The following is a 19,506-nucleotide window of genomic DNA, read 5'->3' on the forward strand; positions in this document are numbered from 1 at the left end:
AAGCTTACTGGCTGCTGGCTCCAGTTTCATACTTACCATACCGACATGAGAGTTGTATCATTCCTCTCATTTAACTCTTTAACAAGTCTAATTCCCGAAATGTTCCTTCAATGTGAAGTCGCAGTGGTTTTCCTTCAAGCTCCCTCTGGATGTCTGACCTCATAGGCCCTGACACTAAAATTAAACCCATAAACAAAGTGAAAGAAATTAATTTTGGTTGCTCCAGGATCTGTTCCAGCACAGTGCAGCACTTACCTTAAACTTAAGGGAGTAGTTTGACATTTTTGGAAAGTACATTTATTTTTTGCTTTCTTGCCAAGAGTTGCATGAGAAGATTGATACCACATTCATGTCTGTGCATTCTGCCTGGAGCTGAATCCAGGAGGCAATTAGCTTAGTTTAGCATGGGGGAAACAGCTAGCCTGGCTGTGTCCAAAGTTCAAAGCGCTGTTAAAGCTAACTATTTAACACATTCATTATGTAGACAAAAAGAAATGTAAAGGACAAGTCTGTGGTTTTATTGTTAGTTATATACTGGAACTATTTCTTGGTACCAGCGGCCAGGTGCAGAACTTTGGACAGAGCCAGGCTAGCTGTTTCACTTTGCTTCCAGTCTTTATGCAAGGCAAGGCCAATCGCCTCCTGCCTCTAGCTACATACTTAACAGACAGCCATGACAGTAGTATCAGTCTTCTTATCTAACTCCTGGTAAGAAAGTGAATTGGCTATTTTCATATGGGAGAAAAAAAGGGGGATAAATTGTTGATGATTTGAAGCGACTATGCTGTAACTACCTCACGCTAGGTCTCCTCTGTTTATGTTTTTCCAGGACTATAAAATGGGACTGGCTATTGCTGAAGTGGAACTGACTGCTGCCAATATTAGAGACATGGACCGCAGGGGCTTTGAAATCAACACCCCCTTCAGGAACTTCTGGTACGTGTGCACTCCATTTGTGTACGTGCATGCATATGAGTGTGTGGTACCCGTGGGGTCTGGGTGTGTGTGTGTGTGTGTGTGTGTGTGTGTGTGTGTGTGTGTGTGCGTGCCCCCCCCCATTCTCCCACAACAAAGAGATATTCACGCTAAAATGTGCGTGAGAGAGAAGAGTGCCCTTTCTCTGTTTGATCTCACAGCTTTTTCCTTAACACATACATCTTATTGCTTTTTTCATCATCAAAAAGATGAATGTTAAGTGGAGGAGTCTCCCTTTGAATACAGACCCCTCAGAATGATGTATTCAACAGGTTGACATTGCAGTAAACCTCAGCATTAGTTTAAAACCTTACTTCAGGAAGCAGCAAGATGTCAGTGCATTAATTCATATTCCTTCTAAAACAAATCCGACTGCGTTATCGTCTCATCTCAACCATATATTTTGGGAAATGCCCTTCCCATACACTAAGCCTCTTGCTTCACTGTATTTTAATCTCAATAATTATCTCATAAAGCATCTAAATTCATAGCTAAAAGGCGAGGGCAGGCATTTTGGTTAATCTGCTCTTATACATGTAAGGTATTAAGAGTCTCATAGTGCGATAAGAGTTTAGGGTACTTGTACTAAAAGAATATTCACATAGTCATATCAGATTTCCCTTTTTTGTCTCTTTCATAAGCATCGAGTTTCATCTTACCTTGAGAGTTGGAGGATTAATTCAAACTAGAATGTTTTGAAAATAATTCTCAATGACACGAATCTATATAAAAAACAATGGTGATTTATTAATTTGTTAGTTGTACATATCATTTACTTATCTGACTTACTTTGTGTCTTTCATTACTGTGAAATGTGTAAAGATAAAAGCATCGTGGATCTTAAAAGGGAAATTGGCTCGTTATCTATTGAAAACAAAAGGTCAGGTAGACAAAAAAAGAGAAAATTATCAACAGGAGGATAAAGGTTCCTTTTTTTTTTTTTTGTGACCAAAATTGGATCAAAGTAATTCTTTGCGTTTGAATGTCTCACACAGTCGTTCCTTACACTGCTTTCACACACCAGCGTGCTTGGTACAAAGCAAATGAACATGGGTGTATTGAGACCAAGTGAACTGAACTGCAAGTGTGAACGCGCCTGTAATCTCACAAACAAAAATAAAAGTTACTTATACAGTGAATTCTTTTACATTAGTCAGTGAAATTCACTTTTATTGTCAGATAGTTAAACCGAATGTATACACATGTACCCTTTACAATACAAAATATAGTGTATGCTTTCCTCTGAGATGTAAGTTGTGAAAATAATGAGCAGGCATGTCGAACAGTTAAGACTCAGCTCTAATGAGACTCTTCTTAAGAGTTTGTTTTCGCTGTGTTTTAGTCGCATTCTTTCAGTCGTATCAGATCTTTCACGAACCACCTTGTTGACCACTGCACCCACCACACACCTCACCGACTTATTGGTCATTGCAGTTACACCCACTACATGTTAGCAGACTTCTGTACATAAATCACTAATTATCGATCAGGATCTTTTTTATGAAGTCTCCCCGTGGGAGCTTCGTGCAGGTATCTCAAGCAAAGCCTTTCAGGTGACCCCAGTCCCCGAGGGCCTACAATCAATGAGCGAGCTGCTTGTTTGTGCTGTAATGGCCCATTTAGAATACAACCGTCACACCTGCCTGGACAAAGCAAGGGTTGTTTGTTTGTATGCGCTTGTTCGCTCTTTTCTTTGCTTTTTTACTCCTTCCTTTTTTTTGCCCATTGCCTTGTGTAAAGACTTTTCTTCCCCTCGTTCCTCTACCTGTCTGTTGTATGTCCGATCGATCTGTTTGTGTCAGCTCCCTTAATGGTCCCATCGTTTGGCAGCTTTGTTAATACGCTGGATGTAATTGCCATTTTGTGTATGACAAAAAAGAGGTGGAATTAAAATGAGCTCACTCCCAAATTGTTTTGATGGGGTGATTGCTGAAAGGGTTTTTGTGTGTGTGCGTGTGTGTGTGTGAGTGTGTGTGTGTGTGTGTGTGTGTGTGTGTGTGTGTGTGTGTGTGTGTGTGTGTGTGTGTGTGTGTGTATGCGTGCGCGTGTGTGTGTCAAATCGATTGCTGGCCCTGGGAGCATTCTCCTACCTGCTCAAGGTGGGGATTAGTGAGAAACTCATCTAATCACTTTAAGCTTTGGAGACTCACTTTGGCTTTTCCATTGTTTTGCTGCCGTTAAATGGACGGAGCGTCCAGTCCACTGTGGCAGATACAATCGCAGACTTTTATGAGTAGATAGAATGACAATGAGGCAGAGAGGAGAGGAGATGTTACCAGGCAAAGACACTCAAGTTTAGAGAAAAGAATAAACTTTGTGTTCTTGATCAGAAAACACTTTTACTAAAGTAAAGCTGCAGATAAATGCCTAGCTCAAGGGCATATTGGAGAAAATCCATGTTTGTCTGGTTTGTTTATTAAAACCTTTGGACAGTAAACTTCTTTTGTTTTTGCCTTCGACTGAAAATACCTCATGAATAAAACTTGAGACAGCGAGGTTTTTGGATTGTCTTTAGCATTGTTTTCGGAAGGGTGGGTTTTTCTGTTGAATATTTCAGATTTAATTTTCTGAAACTTTGAGCAGCACAAACAAATCGATTAATTGTGAAAATCTCACAGGTGGATAGTTGAAAAAACTTAACATATAAAACCCCAAAACCACTCTATCTGAATTGGTAGATATGACTAGGCTAAGCGATTGTATTTTGGATAAAATTACCTTTTTAGAAGTGGAGGTTCACATTTAAAAAAAAAAATCTATCTTCCAACACTACTCATATACCCATATGTGCATTGAAAGAAATATTGGTTGCTCCTGTCTGTGAAGCTGAAGGTAATATGGGCCTTTAGCAGTCTCAGTTAAACAAATCAAGAGGGTATTTTAGGCATTTACAGCCAGTTTAGTTCCAAATTCCCTCTTTGACTCTAACGTGTAACTCCTTTAGTTACACTGGAATCGGTTAGGAAGGGATCTCTTCACAGCCAGTATGGACAAGAGGGATGTTTACAGTGACCAATAACTCTTTCAACATATTCAAGGGGCTCTTCAGCTATTCAGTACTGCGCTTCCATAACACAAGAGACAGACTGAAAAAAATTGTCAAAATCCAAGCAGCAGAGGTTGAGAGAACCTGATTTTCAGCCTCAAGTGTGGGTAAAGCTCCAAAAACACTGAATCTTACATTTCCCACAATGCAGCCAGTAGTATTATATTAGTTTGACACTCTGTTGTGGGGTATCTGTTATAAACTTTTAGTCTCCAAGCCCAAACCAGGACACCCCTGATGACATCACTGTGGCATCATCACGGTCATTTTGCGGAACAATTTATATCTAAACTTAAAAAACTGAAATCCAGGATTGGCATTAACTAGAATGTTTGGTTCAGTATTCCATATTTGTTTCAGTGTTGCATTGGAAACCACAATTAACCTAATATACATTTACAACAATACTGCAAAAATGACCTGATTGCAACATTGAAAATGCTGAAATTAAAGGATATTAAATGAAAATTTTAGGCAATAAAACAACCTTTATGTAACTACATTAATATCATGACAACGGACGGACCATGAATTCCTGATCTAAAGGCTGAACTGTGAACAGCTAGACTTTTTCCTTCAATATCTGATTAGCTGTACATCACTCTCAGTTTAATTATGACTCTTTACAGATTAAAGTTATCTCATTTACATTAATCTGAATTCATATGCAGTTACAGGATTGTAACTCTCCCTTATGATCCTTCAAATAGTTAGTCATTTTGATGCACACGTTGATCACATCGTTGTGCGACTGACTGTAGAAGCAAAGGACAACATTATACTTCTTGATGCATTCGGTACTTCCTCGACCTTAGAAAATGTCTTTCATATCCAGCTTGCTAACCTGGAGAAAATCTGTTACGCACTGAATTTACTTAGCTATTCCTTTTTTCAGTTCTTACCTTCTCATGCCTTCCTGAACACTGCTCTAAGTAGGCAAAATCCCATTTTGGATAGAATGTTTGATTTATCTTTTTTGGCAACACCGCAACAGCGAGGCCACCGCTAGAAAAGCGAATGTCCGTGACTGACTGACTGACTAACTGAGTGACTGAATGAGCGATGAATTTACACCATTGCTCGTGCGGTCGGGGTCTCCCTGTGCTGGCACTAAGTTTTAACCTATTCTTGTTTGATTATTTGCCAGTGCTTCCTCAAACGGTTTTTACCTTATCTTACATTCCACCTTGTATATTTTTTTGTTATAATGATTGATGTCAGTTCTTTTTTAACCTTGGATTGGAATAACTAATTACTTTTTCACTTTGTGGCTGTGACTGGCATTGGAAATTGAGGTCCCAGTTTCAGATACATTTACCCATATTACATTATCTAAATGCAACTCTTTTTTTTAAATGATGGTGGGTTGCGACTTTTTTGAAGTGCAGTGCACTGTTTCACATCTAGGTCAGTATAGAGGCCCTTTGATTATTCTCATATCGTAGTTAATCAGTCTCTCAGTAATAAATGCTATTGGGAATGACCAAGTGTCATGATTTTGAAATTGATGCTCCTCCACTTCAACTGATTAACTGCCTTAAATATTTAACATTTCAGTATTATATTTAACTAAAACTTTTATTTAATAATACAAACCACTTTATATTTGACTCTCTTAACATTATGTACATTATGCATGTATGCAAAAGGAGCTATATGCCCATTCATCATGAATGAAGACGAATTAGATTACCTCACTTGCATGTAGTATGCAGGGTAGCAGAGCATAAAAGGCTTACAAAGCAAATAGGATAAAAGACAACAGTGGGAGTAAACTTGAGATTTAATGTTCACCATAACTGGGAATTTCAAAAGAATGTCAGGCTACTGCACATCAAAATTGGATTACCAAATTTAACTGTCATTTTACATTAAAAAAAAAAAAAAAAAATTCATGAGTAGGGAGTGATACTAGGTCCTTGGTTGAATGGGGACCCCTGAAGCTGACTGTAAAGAGCAGCTTTTCCAACTCTAGACCATGAAGGTCGGTTAGGGCCAATTGAAATGGAATGTTACATATGCTTTTTTTTAACGGAATAGTTTGGCGAGTGCCCCAATTTGCTTCCTTGCTGAGGATTAGATGAGAAGATTGACTGCGCTCTCATGCCTGTGTGTTTAAATATAGAGCTAGAGCCAGAGACGGGTAGCTTAGCTTAGCATAAAGACTGGAAACCGGCTAGCCTGGCCCTGTCCGTAAGATAACTGTCTCCTGGCTTATGTTTAATGGACAGACATGAGAGTAGTATCAAGCGTCTCATCTGTCAGCAAGAATGCGAAAAAGCATATTTCCCAAAATGTCAAACTATTCCTCGAAACAATCAATAAATTGCTGTTACAGTATATTAACGGCAGAAATTCTGTTGTTTGACTTAAAAAAACCATTAAAAAATCAAGAGACTTGGGACTTGCTCAATGTTTCTCATACCTGTGGATTACTCTATTCATTGCACTCTTACTTTTACTTTCAGGTTTGGTAACGTTCCAATTACGTGGCGGCAGCGTGCAATAACAGGAGAGCTCTATGATTTTAGTTAGTGGCGGAGTGGGAGATGATGGAAGCTTGAAGCCTGTGGTTGTGAGGATGATTGATATAATTCAACATTGTATGAGATTGCTTGAAAGTTGTTATTTTACTGAAAAGTAGCACATGCAGACAGCTTAGTCATAACTAAATTTATAATCAAAGCAAAGGCAAGAACTTAATTATTGTAAGCTTGTAAAACATAGTGATTTTACTCCTACTCCATATCTTTCATTTGTTTTCGCTTTTTACTAGTTTGGAAGGCATATTTGAGGTTGTCTTTGGTTTTATATTTTCCTCTTTACCGCCTGTTGTCCTGAAAGCTGTTGTGGCCTCCTCCTGACACACGCCTTCACTTCATTTCTAAAACTCTGCAGCCTGGGAATGTCCACGCACACTTTGCGTTGCCTCCTTGCTCCCTTTGCTCCTCTGTGGTTTTGGAGGCCGTGTTGTGGTTCAGCAAATGTGCGCAGTCATATCTTCTGACAGGCCCTGGGCAGAGACCGATGGGCATAGAACGGCTGAACCCAATCAACCTATCGATCTCTGCTGGGTTACTTGGGTGAAGCTGGCCCTGGTGCACATCCTCTGCTCCGGGCAAAAGCTTACCCTCCCCACCATCTCCTCCCCCTCATCTTCTGTCTTACTTTACACCAGTCGCCACGTTTCCATGGAGACCAGTGGTCCCATTTCTCCTCTCTAAGTACCTCTTTCAGTCAACTAACTCTGTCTCTTTTTCCTCTCAATTTTATATAGCTGTCGATCTCTGTTGTTCTTCTGTCACTTGGGTGCTCTCACTTAAGGCCCACGCATGCGCACAGATTGCTTGTTACATGCTCTCAGGATGAATTTAGCTAATTTTAAGTTGTTCAGTACACTCAGCAACTTCTTCAAAAATACACAAACACTTAAATGCCACCCTCTCCATCAGAACCTTCTGCTGTTTCTCCCCATGAGGTATCTTTTTAAGTGTTTTTTTAGACAGTAATATCCAGTCACTCTTTGGTATGTGTGTCTGTCTGTGCGTGTCTTCCACAAAGATCTCTTCAGTCTGGAAAACTAATGAGTGAGACATAGATTGATTGATTGAAAGGATTCTGAAAAACACCCAGTTTGGGATCTTTAACTGTTCATACATTAAAATGTGTATTATATCCGTATATATTTCATTTTTTTTATATTTTGGATGCATGTATACTTGTTTTACTTGTAATTTTTTTATTTTTATTCTTTACTTCCCAACTGTATCCTCCCCGCTTCAAAAGGTTCCTGTGACCTGGTTGGGGTGTTGAGGGTCTTGAATTTTTCTGTTGAAATGTGGCTGGTTTGACCTCTGTGATGATGTTGTTTTAATTACTAAATGATATATAGCCAGTTTTACATCTCTTAAACCTTCTCTTCCTAAATACACTATATGACAAAAAGTATGTTTACATCTAAACAAAGTATGTGAACAGCCAAATGTTACTTCCTCCACTCTTCTCAGAGGGTTTTACCGAAGATTTTGGAACCTGACCTGCAGGGATTTGCTCCCATTCAGCCACAAAAGCATTAGTTAGGAAGGGTACTTGATGTTGGGAGTCATTGTTCCAGTTCATCCTAAAGGTGTTGGATGGGTTTAAGATCAGGGCTTTCAAAGTCTTCCGCACCAAACTCCGATTTAATAGACCTTGCTTTGTGGACAAGGGGCACTGTCACATCGAAATGGGAAACATCCTTCTCTAAAGTGTTATAACACATTTGGAAAAATTTAAAAATTTTAAAATTCACAGTTTATTGCCCAAAATACCATTCAGTGTGTTTGCTTTAGTGCCGTAACCAGGTTACAGTCAGCTTTCTCCAGCTAGCTTTTTTCTTAAAGAGAAACCTGGAAACCTGGTTTCCCCAGCTAAAAATCTCTTAGGGGAAGTTGATTTTTATTCGTGTATTATTTATCCGCGCCATCGGTTATCTAATTGGCTTTTTACATGCGCACATATAAATGAAAACTACTTGAGACAGAGAAAGTTTTGCAGTGACAGCAGAGAATGATCATTAGTTGTAACGTTGCATCCTCGTATTTAAAATAATTCACAAAGTAGGCTGTTGATTTTTGTTTTTTGTTTTGTTTTTTGTTTTTTAAAGCACAAGTTGATTTCTACCACTTTGTGCAGTAAGGTGAATCTCACTCGCAGTGCAGAGTAATTGTATACTGTGGCTTCAAGATTTTTATTTAGATTTTCTCTTAATTGGACAAGAGCGCCCGCATAATTTTGGCCATAGTGGGTTATGGCTGACAGGAAAGTGAAGCACAGTCTCAGTAGCTATTAATCACATTTGCTTGTTATCTACTTTATAATCTGATTGACTAAAACTGACAAATTATCTTCATGTAGTAATGCTTTCAGACATATACTGTATTGGAATTAAACCTTGAACTCTATAACTGCACCCATGTCAGCAGAAGAAGCATCAACTATATTAAAAAGCTGATCTCAGTGCTTTACTTTTTTTTAGTTTTTATCACTTTCTAATTGGCAGGGCTCTAATTGCAGGTCCTGATGGAACAAGTGTGTTAAACAAGATTATTTAAATGTATATTTAAACTGTAAATGGGTTATGTTTAAAATCTTTTCCCATCACCATTTCTCAACTTTCCGGAATCTAATGTAGAAATAATATCCTGAAAAAATACTCTGCATTAGGACTTTATAGATTTTAGTGGTGCGAGGTGAGACAGATTGATTTACCTGCCCTGTTGCCCCTCTCCCCACCCCCATATCAGTTTCACCAAATCTATTGCAATCGCACATAGACATACACTAGCAACCCCCTAAAACTACTCCAAATACTGCACACCCCCGTAACCCTGCCAAGCGATACTATGCTGTTTAATTGCTCTCTCAAATCAATAACAGTGAGGGATGTGTTGGGGGGGCAAAAAATCAATTGTTGCAGCTTCACGGCCGAGTCAGAACGGGAGAAGGAGGAGTGGATTGAAGCGGTTCAAGAATCGATCGCTGAGACACTCTCCGACTATGAAGTGGCAGAGAAGATCTGGTTTGACGAGGCCAACGGGAGCTGCGCCGACTGCCGCGCCCCGCAGCCGGAGTGGGCATCTGTCAACCTCGGCGTGGTCATCTGTAAGAAGTGTGCAGGTAAGGGACGTACGGATACTGCTTTACTCTTGGCCTCCTTTGGCTCTCTGAAGAGCACACACGTGCTAGATGTGGACATACACACTGATTAAAAAAAACATACTGTACATACAGTAAGGTAAAGAATCAGATAAACAGTCCCCTACTTGTGAAGACCTGCCCACACACAGCTTTGTATGAATGGCAGCAAGCAGCCTCTCAAAACAGGCTTCATTTGATAGTTCTTAAAGAAGTGTCTCCAAAGGGACCTACGTGTCATCACACGACAAATCTCAGAAGTCGCTTTATGGTAAACAAAAGAGGATTTAGGTTTATATGCAGTTTTTGGTTTCCAATTGAATTTAAACTCAACTGAGTAATTATTGATTATTTATTTGAAATTTCACACAAATGTTCAGCTGACTTGTTTTGCACTGACTAAAAGACCCTCTAGATTATGCTGGCAATTTATTGGAATTAATTATTGGAATGTGCCAATTGAACTATGTGTCTATACTATTTTATCTAAAATTAATCATAGTTCTTAACAGCAAACTTTCTTGGAAATTACTAATTGATAAAATAAAATAAATAATTTCTTACAGGGAAAAGAAAAGTCTTACCCAGAATTATGTTTATCTTAAATCCTTGTGCATTTCTTGGAGAATTTTACTTCTACAGGTCTTCTGAAATGTCTTAAAATGTCTGGCTATAAAGGGCCACAAGCCAAAAAGGTTGGGAATCAGTTGGAAAGACCAACACATACCATTCCCTTGCTCATCGTAAGTGATATTATTTACTCTTATTAAGTATATATAGATAAAAAAAAGAGAGACCATGCTGCATATGAAAAGTTATGCGCAAGATTCAAAAACATGCTAAAGTAAAAAAAGAATGCTAGCACTAATTTCTTAATCTGTATGTGTGGTCTGATTTTTGTTTGTGAGTATGTATTCTGACCCAGAGGCTCTTCTGGAAAAAGATCTCAGGTGATAAGCTACTTATGGGAGTTGGCGTCTGGCCTCTGGACTCTCTCTAATCTATTTGGCAATGCTCGATGGCTCAGATGAAATGACAACAAAGATTAAGCGATGGGCAAGAACTTGGGGAATCCCAAACTGCCTCTTGACCTGCTAAACATGATTAGAGAGAAGCAGCAGCCATGCTTGATGTGGACGGCTTTCAGGATGGTTTTGTAGTATTTCTTTTTTTTTTCTGGCACGCTCCTGTACACTCCCTATTCCCCCTCCAGATCTTCTCCAAACTTCAGATATCTGCCAAAGTCATAAGTTTTAATGCGATTCTTCACCTCACCTCTGCAAAGCCCATGTAATTGGTACGCATCAGATATCCAACATCCCTTTTCAAACACCCTTAAATGATTTCATTTGCAGGGGTGTTTAATATTACATTATGTCGATGCGCTGGGAGAGAAAGGGTGGATATCTGCAATGAGGAAGCTGTCCTCACACTGTGCTCTCCTTAAATTAGGTGGTGGTCCATTTGGAATATCAATGACTACTCACGCTTTTAATTAGCGCTCTCATGTCATAGACAATAAAGAGAAATGCTGAATAAGAGGAAGAGAAAGAAGTAATGAGAAGGCTAATGGTAAAAATGATCCCAGACTGGCTTCCCTCTTTTCTTGCCAACCCAAAAAGAATTTTAATCGTCTGTAGCTTCACTCGTTGACGTGGAGCGGTTTCATACTCTAATATTTTGTCTTTGTTTGCGTAGACTTGAATGACTGAAAATACAGTTTTTACTTAAAATAGAATTATCTGTTTTATTTTTAACATTAGAAAACGGGTGAATCTGATCAAAAACTCTACTCTCTACTATACAAAACATGGATGAAAATGTTTTTTTAAATATACTATATGTGGCACAAGCACTCTGCACACTTGTATGTTTTTTTTTTAATTACTCTTGAGAGACACAGCATCCCAATCAGCTCTGCATTAGCGTTTAATCCCATTTTTTTATTTAGGTTTTACTAGAAAATACGAAAAAACAACAAATGTTATTACTGAAGCATGTTTTGAGCTGTCTTGCAGCAGGAACTATTGGTGAAGATAATCAGTTTAAACTATTACACTTCTTTGATAAATAATCTAGTGAGCATTAAACCTGCATTAATTGATTATTTTTTAATAAGAAAATGGACCAGTGCAACAAAGTGTAACAACAACATTTACATACTGTATTATTACCGTATAAATTTGATATGGCTAGCAAAGAAATGCCTATTTACATATTCCACTGACACAGAGAACCATTAGAATTAGTTTCTGGTCACCCAACGAATGCAAGTCCAATATTCACTATTTTTTAAGCTCTGTTGGTTTCCACTAATTCCTGGGTGGAATATCTATAGATAGTCTACTACTGTATGTTCTTTAGCTAGTTTATTACATTGTCTGTCTACACTTTGATGCTGACAAATTAGCATACAGTGGGTTAATCAGAGCATTTTCATTGAAAATTTGACCTGCTGCAGCTGGAAATGAGGCAGATGAGAGTTGTGACACTGAACAAGAAAACCAAAACATATGAGCAGAAAGAAGCTGAAACGCGTTGAGTGATGATCTTCTGTGGTTTTGTCACTGCAAGTGACCACTATTGCATTACATGTGGTCATTTGACCCCTTGTTCAAATAAAAATATTGATTAGTGCAGCTTTAAAGACTTGTCTAGTAATTTTTAAGAGAAACCTCTTCCATACTTAACCGTTCGAGTTTGTCTTTGACTGCAAACTCAAGATGTACACACTTGTCCTGGGCCCTTAACCCACATTCTTCATTGATTTTGCTTGCGTAATAACAGAAGCTGTGTCCCTCTTTCTACACTCTTATTTTTGTACCCTCTCTTTGCCCTTTCTCTCTCATCCGACGCAACCGCTAGAGGAAATGACATTATTCCTAAGACTGGAAGGCCCCTCTCTACACATGTAATTGCAATAAATTTCAAACCAGGATGCAACTTCTAGACATAACCGCTGGCAGCAGTTGCCATGGTAACACAAACATGCAGTGTTTACTGCTTTGCTTTGTTTCCTCCTGATTTGTCAATGAGTTAGGGGAAAATGCCAGAAGTATGAAGGGCTGGAAAACTGCTTGATGACCTATCGCTGAAGTCATTGGGAAAGTTTTTGATTGGGGATGTAATCCTTGGCGGGTTGGGCAGTTTTTTTTGTGAAAACTGCTGTGATGGGAATGCCCTTTTGCGTGCTGTTTTGGTTGCAAAGGAAAGATAAAGACATTAACAACAGGCCATTTATATGGCAAGATCTCACCATGTACCCAGTGGCATGTGCGCATACACACCTTTTTCAGCTTCATTACCCTTACACAAGTGAAAATAGTCCCGTTGGAGCTTGGCTGTGGCACTGCAGCAGACAACCAGAGTGAAATATTTTCATTCCTTCACAAGCAAAAGTGGCAGAATCTGGCTCTCTGGCCTTTATTTGTCAAGCTGGACTCGTGGTCTCAAAGGCAGTGATTATCCCTTTCTTTTCAATGTGACTTTTGGGGTTGTAGAAACCGTATTTAAACACATATGACTACACTAATGCATCCACACTTGCCACTATAATATGACATTTTCCAAAAAAATTTGATTTAACCTTGGGGGAGAAGGGAATCCTGTTTACTTGTAGTCTCAGGCCTCATCTGAAACGTGTTCTGTCATTTCTAAACAAAAAAATACTAATAACCCCAGATTTTTGTTTACAACAATCGGCCAACTACTGAATCAATCTAAACATTAGACTCAATTACTCTTGGGTCTTCAGCCAAAATATTAAAACTGGTAACTGATATTCTTTCTCATCCTAGACTGACTTTTAGTGTTTTCAACAAACTAGATAATTCACAGCTTGTTGAAATAATAACAGAATTAAACTCCTCCACCTACTGTACATCACAAAACAGGGTAAGAGACATAAAATAAAACAGGAAATGCAACACAACTGAATAGAACAAAGAAAACATGACCTAGGAAGCAGAGCTGGAAATGACACTGCCTTAATCCCATTCCACATATTCTTGCTTAAGTAGGCTGTGCATCACATTGCTCATGTTCAGTTGTTCTAGTAAAAGCCTTAACAACTTCAGACAGAGTAGGTGATGCCTCCTCAATCAGAGTGCCATATTTGATAGTATAAATACACAGTGTTAATAAACAAGTTGAAACATGTGATATGTATTTCTGGAGAGGCCCTCAACTGGTTGCATCCCTATTTAATTAACAGGGAGACAGTTTTTTTTTTTTAAGTATTGGTGAGCTTGTTTCAAATGCCCATTACATTCCAAATGGTGTTCCACAGGCTTCAATACTTGGTCCACTCCTTTTTTAATTATACACACTTTCATTCAGCCAAATTATAACAACACAGTGTAAATTTTCACTGCAACGCAGACAACACACAACTGTTAAATTGTTTCACAGACTGCTTTAAAAATACATAATTACAGTGTGGATGTGCAACATTTGAAATGAATGGATTACAATTCTGAAATTATCGTTATTTGTGTTGATTCTAAAAGAAACAAAAATCTAAATGGACTAAAACTTAGAAATAAAAAACAATAGCAGCAGCGGTATAGCAGAATAATGTCTCCGGATGCCCATAAAAAAAAACTGCCCCTTGTCCTTAATTCATCATCTGATTACATCAAGCCTGATCACAATGGGATATGGCATGGCGTGTCGGATTCAAGATCCAATCTTGGAGCAATTAGTTTTGTCAGTCAGTGCATCCTGGTGTCATATTCAAAAAGGGCACGACAGCTCAAGATGTTTAAGAAGAGTTCAAAATTGTATGATGAAAGCACATTTTGGAAAGTGTATTATACTGTGTAAAGTTTGTGAACCCAATTTGTCCATCCTTTTACACCAATATGTGATGTTTAATCCTCTTCATAACTTAAGACCCCAGTTTTATTGTTTGTTCTTCTCAGTATAAACATGATAAAACTCCAGTATTCCTAAAGTAAGTAGAAATAATGATGATCACTAGTTATCAAAAATTTCTTCCCAGTTAGTTTCCCTTTTTAATATCTTAGGTGACAAATAATTCAGAGATTTCTAGTGTCTGTGCCCTCTAGATCTGTGTCGAGATGGCCTTACACAGCTCATGGGCCTGCATTTTCATTCACATCTGCTCTACTTGAGCATAGAAGCCAGTAATGAGATCATGCCAAATGTAAATCTAAAATTATCCACCGTTACACACAGGACAATAATTCACATTCACATATACAGCCTGTTTCTGACTAATGTATTATGCATGTATGCTCTGTCTTTGGCCACAAGCAACCCCAGAAGCCTCTCATTCACCCAAATAAACAGGCCGACCAACAAACACAATGAATTACTCATGATTCATTAGCAATTAATGGCCCTCGTTCTGTGCTTTCATTTCCAATTAGGAGTGCTGAAGGGGATTAAATATGTCTGTTGTGAGTGAGCGAATGAGCTTGCAGTCATGCTCTGTTTCTCCATCTTGTTACTCCCTGTTTAGTGTTTATTCCATCACTGACATTTGGTGTGTGTTTGTGCACACAGAGGAGATTTCTGTTCATATATTTACATCTTAATTTTTATTTTTTTCCATGTGAACTTTCTAGGAACTAAATTTGTAGCCTGCCAGCCACACATTTTTGAATATATCTAATTAAGAAAGATTTCATGAACCCAAGGGTTGTATGAATTTCTGAGTGTATGTGTGTTTGTATTTCTGTGCAATCATGCTGATGACTGTGTCCTCCTGTGTGCCAGGACAGCACCGTTCCCTTGGAACGAGTATTTCCAAAGTGCGGAGCTTGAAGTTGGACAGCAGTATCTGGAGCAATGAGCTAGTGGAGGTTGGTGTGATATGTATGCTGCTCACATCATTACTTCATCCCTCTGATAAGAGAAACTACGTTGTTATCTGCCAATAATCATTTTTACCAGGCCAAATAACTACTGTACATTTTCAAATATTTCAACCAAGCCATTTAACTTTTGTACCAGATATTTTGCTGTGGTACAATGATTCAGATTTATCAAAAAGAAGCGTACCATAATTCTACTCGCAAAACTGTTTTTGATGTATTAAGCATTCATCCTATTTGAGGCTTGGTGGATGTTAATTTAAAATCCTACTAATAGCTCTACAAATGATTCTCATCTGAAGTTTTCCCCTGTATATGTTTTTCAACCTCTCAGCTCTTCCTGGAGGTGGGGAACAAGAATGCTAACAGTTTCTGGGCAGCTAATCTTCCCTTGGAGGAGGACCTGTATAGTGGGGCTTCGGCAGAGCAGCGCGCCACGTTCATCCGCAGGAAGTACAGGGAGAAGAAGTACCGGAGGGTCCTGGAGGGTTTTCATGACCCCGATCAGCTCAACCAGGTACAATTTTTATAAAGGCACTTGGGCACTTGAGCAGAAGTCACACACGTAGAAATTGATGTTATAGAAAATATGTTTTGAGGTATTCAGACAGTATTTTGATAAGATGGTCACATATTAATTTTTGTAGTTTGCTTTTATTCATACATTAACACACGAGCTGTCCCCGTGTGCTTTAAGTTCCATTCATTTCTCCTGTGCTGCTCTCTCTATCTGGCAGTCACAGTGCATTTCAGATTAAGAACACAGTGTATTACTTCAGCTGTTCTTTCATTTAGACAATGATATCTGGATAAGGTGATTTTTGCAAGAGTTAGCAGTGTTATGTCGAGCTAGCAGCATAAGTAAAAAATCAAAAAAATCTCCCTTTTAGACTTTGAATGTGTTCTTCTATCTCTATTTACCTAACCTAATTGTCTGTTATGAAGAGAGCAAAGTGCGGTTGAAGTTCACTAAGCATGCTTTCATAAGTGGTCACCATCCATAGCCTCATCTGTACTTCCAAGAGACATGGTACATGTCAAGTCATTTTTATTTATATAACGCCAAATCATAACAGAAGTGATCTCAGGACACTTTTCATATAGAGCAGGTATAGACTGTACTGTCTTTCTTGCCCGAGAGGAGAGGGAGAGACAGAGAGAGAGACAGAGAGAGAGACAGAGAGAGAGACAGAGAGAGATGGGGAGTGAAAGAGAGACCAGGAGGAAAGAAAACATAGCACAATGCACGTTCCACAGAAAGATGTATAAGACCAAAAATAATTATAATGATAACAATGATTATAATGATAATAATATATGATGATGATAAGACTAATAATAACTAGACCTGCAGAGAGCCTAAGTGGACAATTGGAAACTACTGATCCGAGTTTCATGATCGTAGTAGAGATTGCTGCCAAGATATGCAACACTTCCTGTTTTGATTGCAGTCTATAGGATGTTGTTCCTTTAAAACTTACTCATTTTTTGGATTATCAGAATTTTTTTAATAACTTTTGATAATGAGAGTCCATATATTCTGCATGCAAATTTTCATGCAGATCACACGTACGGCTTAAGAGTAGTTTGGAAAAACAAATTTAGCATATTTCATGATTTCGCAAACAAAAGTGCCAACTAATGGCCAATTGGCGTCACATTATGCACAAAGCATCAGTGGACATGCAAAACTACTGCACCGTGTTTCATGTTAATAGGAGTGATTGTTGCAGCAAATCATGTTTTGACTGCAACCTATAGGAAGTTGTTCCTTTATAACTTGCACGTTTTTTGGATTATCAAAATTCTTGATAACCTTTTATCATGAAAGTTCCTAGATTCTATGTGCAAAGTTCCGTGCAGATCAGACTCACAACCTAGGAGAGTTTAAAAAAGTAGGTTTTGCATATTTTAACATCTTTGTGGCAAAAATGTATAGGCAGAAATGGGCGTGTTTACAATAGTGTTCCCAGCACTGCTTGTACTGGGAACACGCTGATTTGCATGCCTGGCCCCCAGATCCCTTGGGCTTCGACCCCTAATAATAATTGATAATTGATAGAAGAATAACTAGGGGATGGTTCAAGGCAAGCCTGAATTGGCCCTACCTATAAGCTTTATCGAAAAGGAATGTTTTTAGCCTACTCTTAAACGTGGTCTGCCTCCTAGACACAAACTGGAAGAAGGTTCCACAGGAGAGGAGCCTGATAGATGAAGGCTCTGCCTCCATTTCTACTTTGGAGACTCTAGAAACCACAAGTAAGCCTGCTGGGAGTGCAGTGTTCTAGTGGGGTAATAGGGTACTAGCTCTTTAGGATATAATGATGGCTGATTTTACAGGTAGCCAGTGCAGAGAAGCTAACACTGGAGAAATATGATCTTTTTTCTTAGTTCCACTCAGTACTTGCGCTGCATCATTCCGGATCAGCTGGAGCGTATTAAGAGACTTGTTGAGGCAGACTGATAATATGGAATTACAGTAATCCATCCTAGATGTAACAGAAGCAAAGATTAGCTTTTCTGCATCTTTTTGAGACAGGTTGTGCCTGAGTTTCATGATGTTAAGTAGGTGAAAAAACACAGTCCTTCAGGTTTGTTTTATGAATTAAAGGAGATATCCTGATCAAAGGTAACTCCAAGATTCCTCAAGGAGGTGCAGGAGGCCAGTTCAATGCCATCTACAGTAACTATATCATTAGATAATGTGTTCTTGAGGTGTTGGGGGCCAACTACAATAACTTCAGTTTTGTCTGAGTTTAATAGCAGAAAATTGCTGGTCATCCAGATCTGTATGTCCTCAAGACATGCTTGAAATTTTGCCAACTGGCTGGTTTCATCTGGCTTCATTGACAAGTACAATTGGGTATCATCTGCATAACAATTGAAGTTTATGGAGTTTTTCATAATATTATAGCCTAAAGGAAGCATATATAGGGAGAATAGAATTGGTCCCAACACAGAACCTTGTGGAACTCTGTGTCTAACTTTTGCATACATGGAGGATTCATTGTTAACATGTACAAACTAAAACTGATCTGATAAATAGGGCTTAAACCGGCTTAATGCTGTTCCCTTAATGAAAGTAGAATGTTCCAGTCTCTGTAACAGTATGTGATGGTCAGTGGTGTCAAGTGCAGCAGTAAGATCTAACAAGACAAGTACATACAAGTCTTTTGTCCAATGTAATTAGTAGGTCATTTGTAGCTTTCACCGGTGCTGTCTATGTGCTATGATGCAATCTAAATCCTGAATGAAAATCCTCAATTAAACAATTGTTATGTAGAAAGTCACACAACTGATTGGCGAGGTCATAATCCGTTAGCTAAATCCACTGAACCTGAAATAGGCCATATTTTATTGACCTTCTGACTGCCAGTAAAACTGCACTATAAGCATAAAGATGCTGAAGGGGGCATCCTATCGATATCAAGTATAAGCAAGTCAGTGTTAAGGCCTTTTCTGCCAGATTGTGGTTTAGGGCTTATTGCTGTGGCAAAAAATTGCCTCTAAAAAGAGGGTCTTAAAACCACCATGCACTGAGCATCTGATTTTTCTACCTACATCAGCATTTACGCAGATCAGCCCCCTTGTATTGTTTTCTTGACTAGAAAGAGAGGAATGGAGATGTAGAGAGAAAGAGAGAATGAGGAGGGAAAGTAAGGAAGAGATATACTAGCTAGCTAAGTGGAAAAGTGGATTAGGATCCACAACAGAAATGCTTGGGTTGGTTTTATTGCGGCTTTGCCGGCTTTTGAGTGTGTGTGTGTGTGTGTGTGTGTGTGTGTGTGTGTGTGTGTGTGTGTGTGTGTGTGTGTGTGTCTGTGTGTCTGTGTGTCTGTGTGTCTGTGTGTGTGGGTGTGGTTGTTGGAGTGTGTGGTGTGTACATGCATGTGAACATGTGTGCTGCTCCACTAGAGATGTGTGAATTTGCTGTTATAGTGGCAGTTTTTTGCAGGGCAGTGAAGGAGG

At 38.8% G+C, this 19,506-nt stretch overlaps 1 protein-coding gene across 1 annotated transcript in view; it reads left to right on the forward strand.

The window, feature by feature from the left end:
- zmp:0000000660 (arf-GAP with Rho-GAP domain, ANK repeat and PH domain-containing protein 2) overlaps positions 1-19,506 on the forward strand; it is a 120,829-nt gene that overhangs the window by 42,491 nt on the left and 58,832 nt on the right. The window contains exons 10-13 of the mRNA XM_040141476.1: positions 830-936; positions 9,480-9,679; positions 15,440-15,525; positions 15,872-16,054. Coding sequence (XP_039997410.1) covers positions 830-936; positions 9,480-9,679; positions 15,440-15,525; positions 15,872-16,054 — 576 coding nt within the window. The remainder of the gene's footprint in view (positions 1-829; positions 937-9,479; positions 9,680-15,439; positions 15,526-15,871; positions 16,055-19,506) is intronic.

The sequence above is a fragment of the Xiphias gladius genome, chromosome 12 (genome assembly GCF_016859285.1).
Source record: "Xiphias gladius isolate SHS-SW01 ecotype Sanya breed wild chromosome 12, ASM1685928v1, whole genome shotgun sequence".
Lineage (NCBI taxonomy): Eukaryota > Metazoa > Chordata > Actinopteri > Istiophoriformes > Xiphiidae > Xiphias > Xiphias gladius.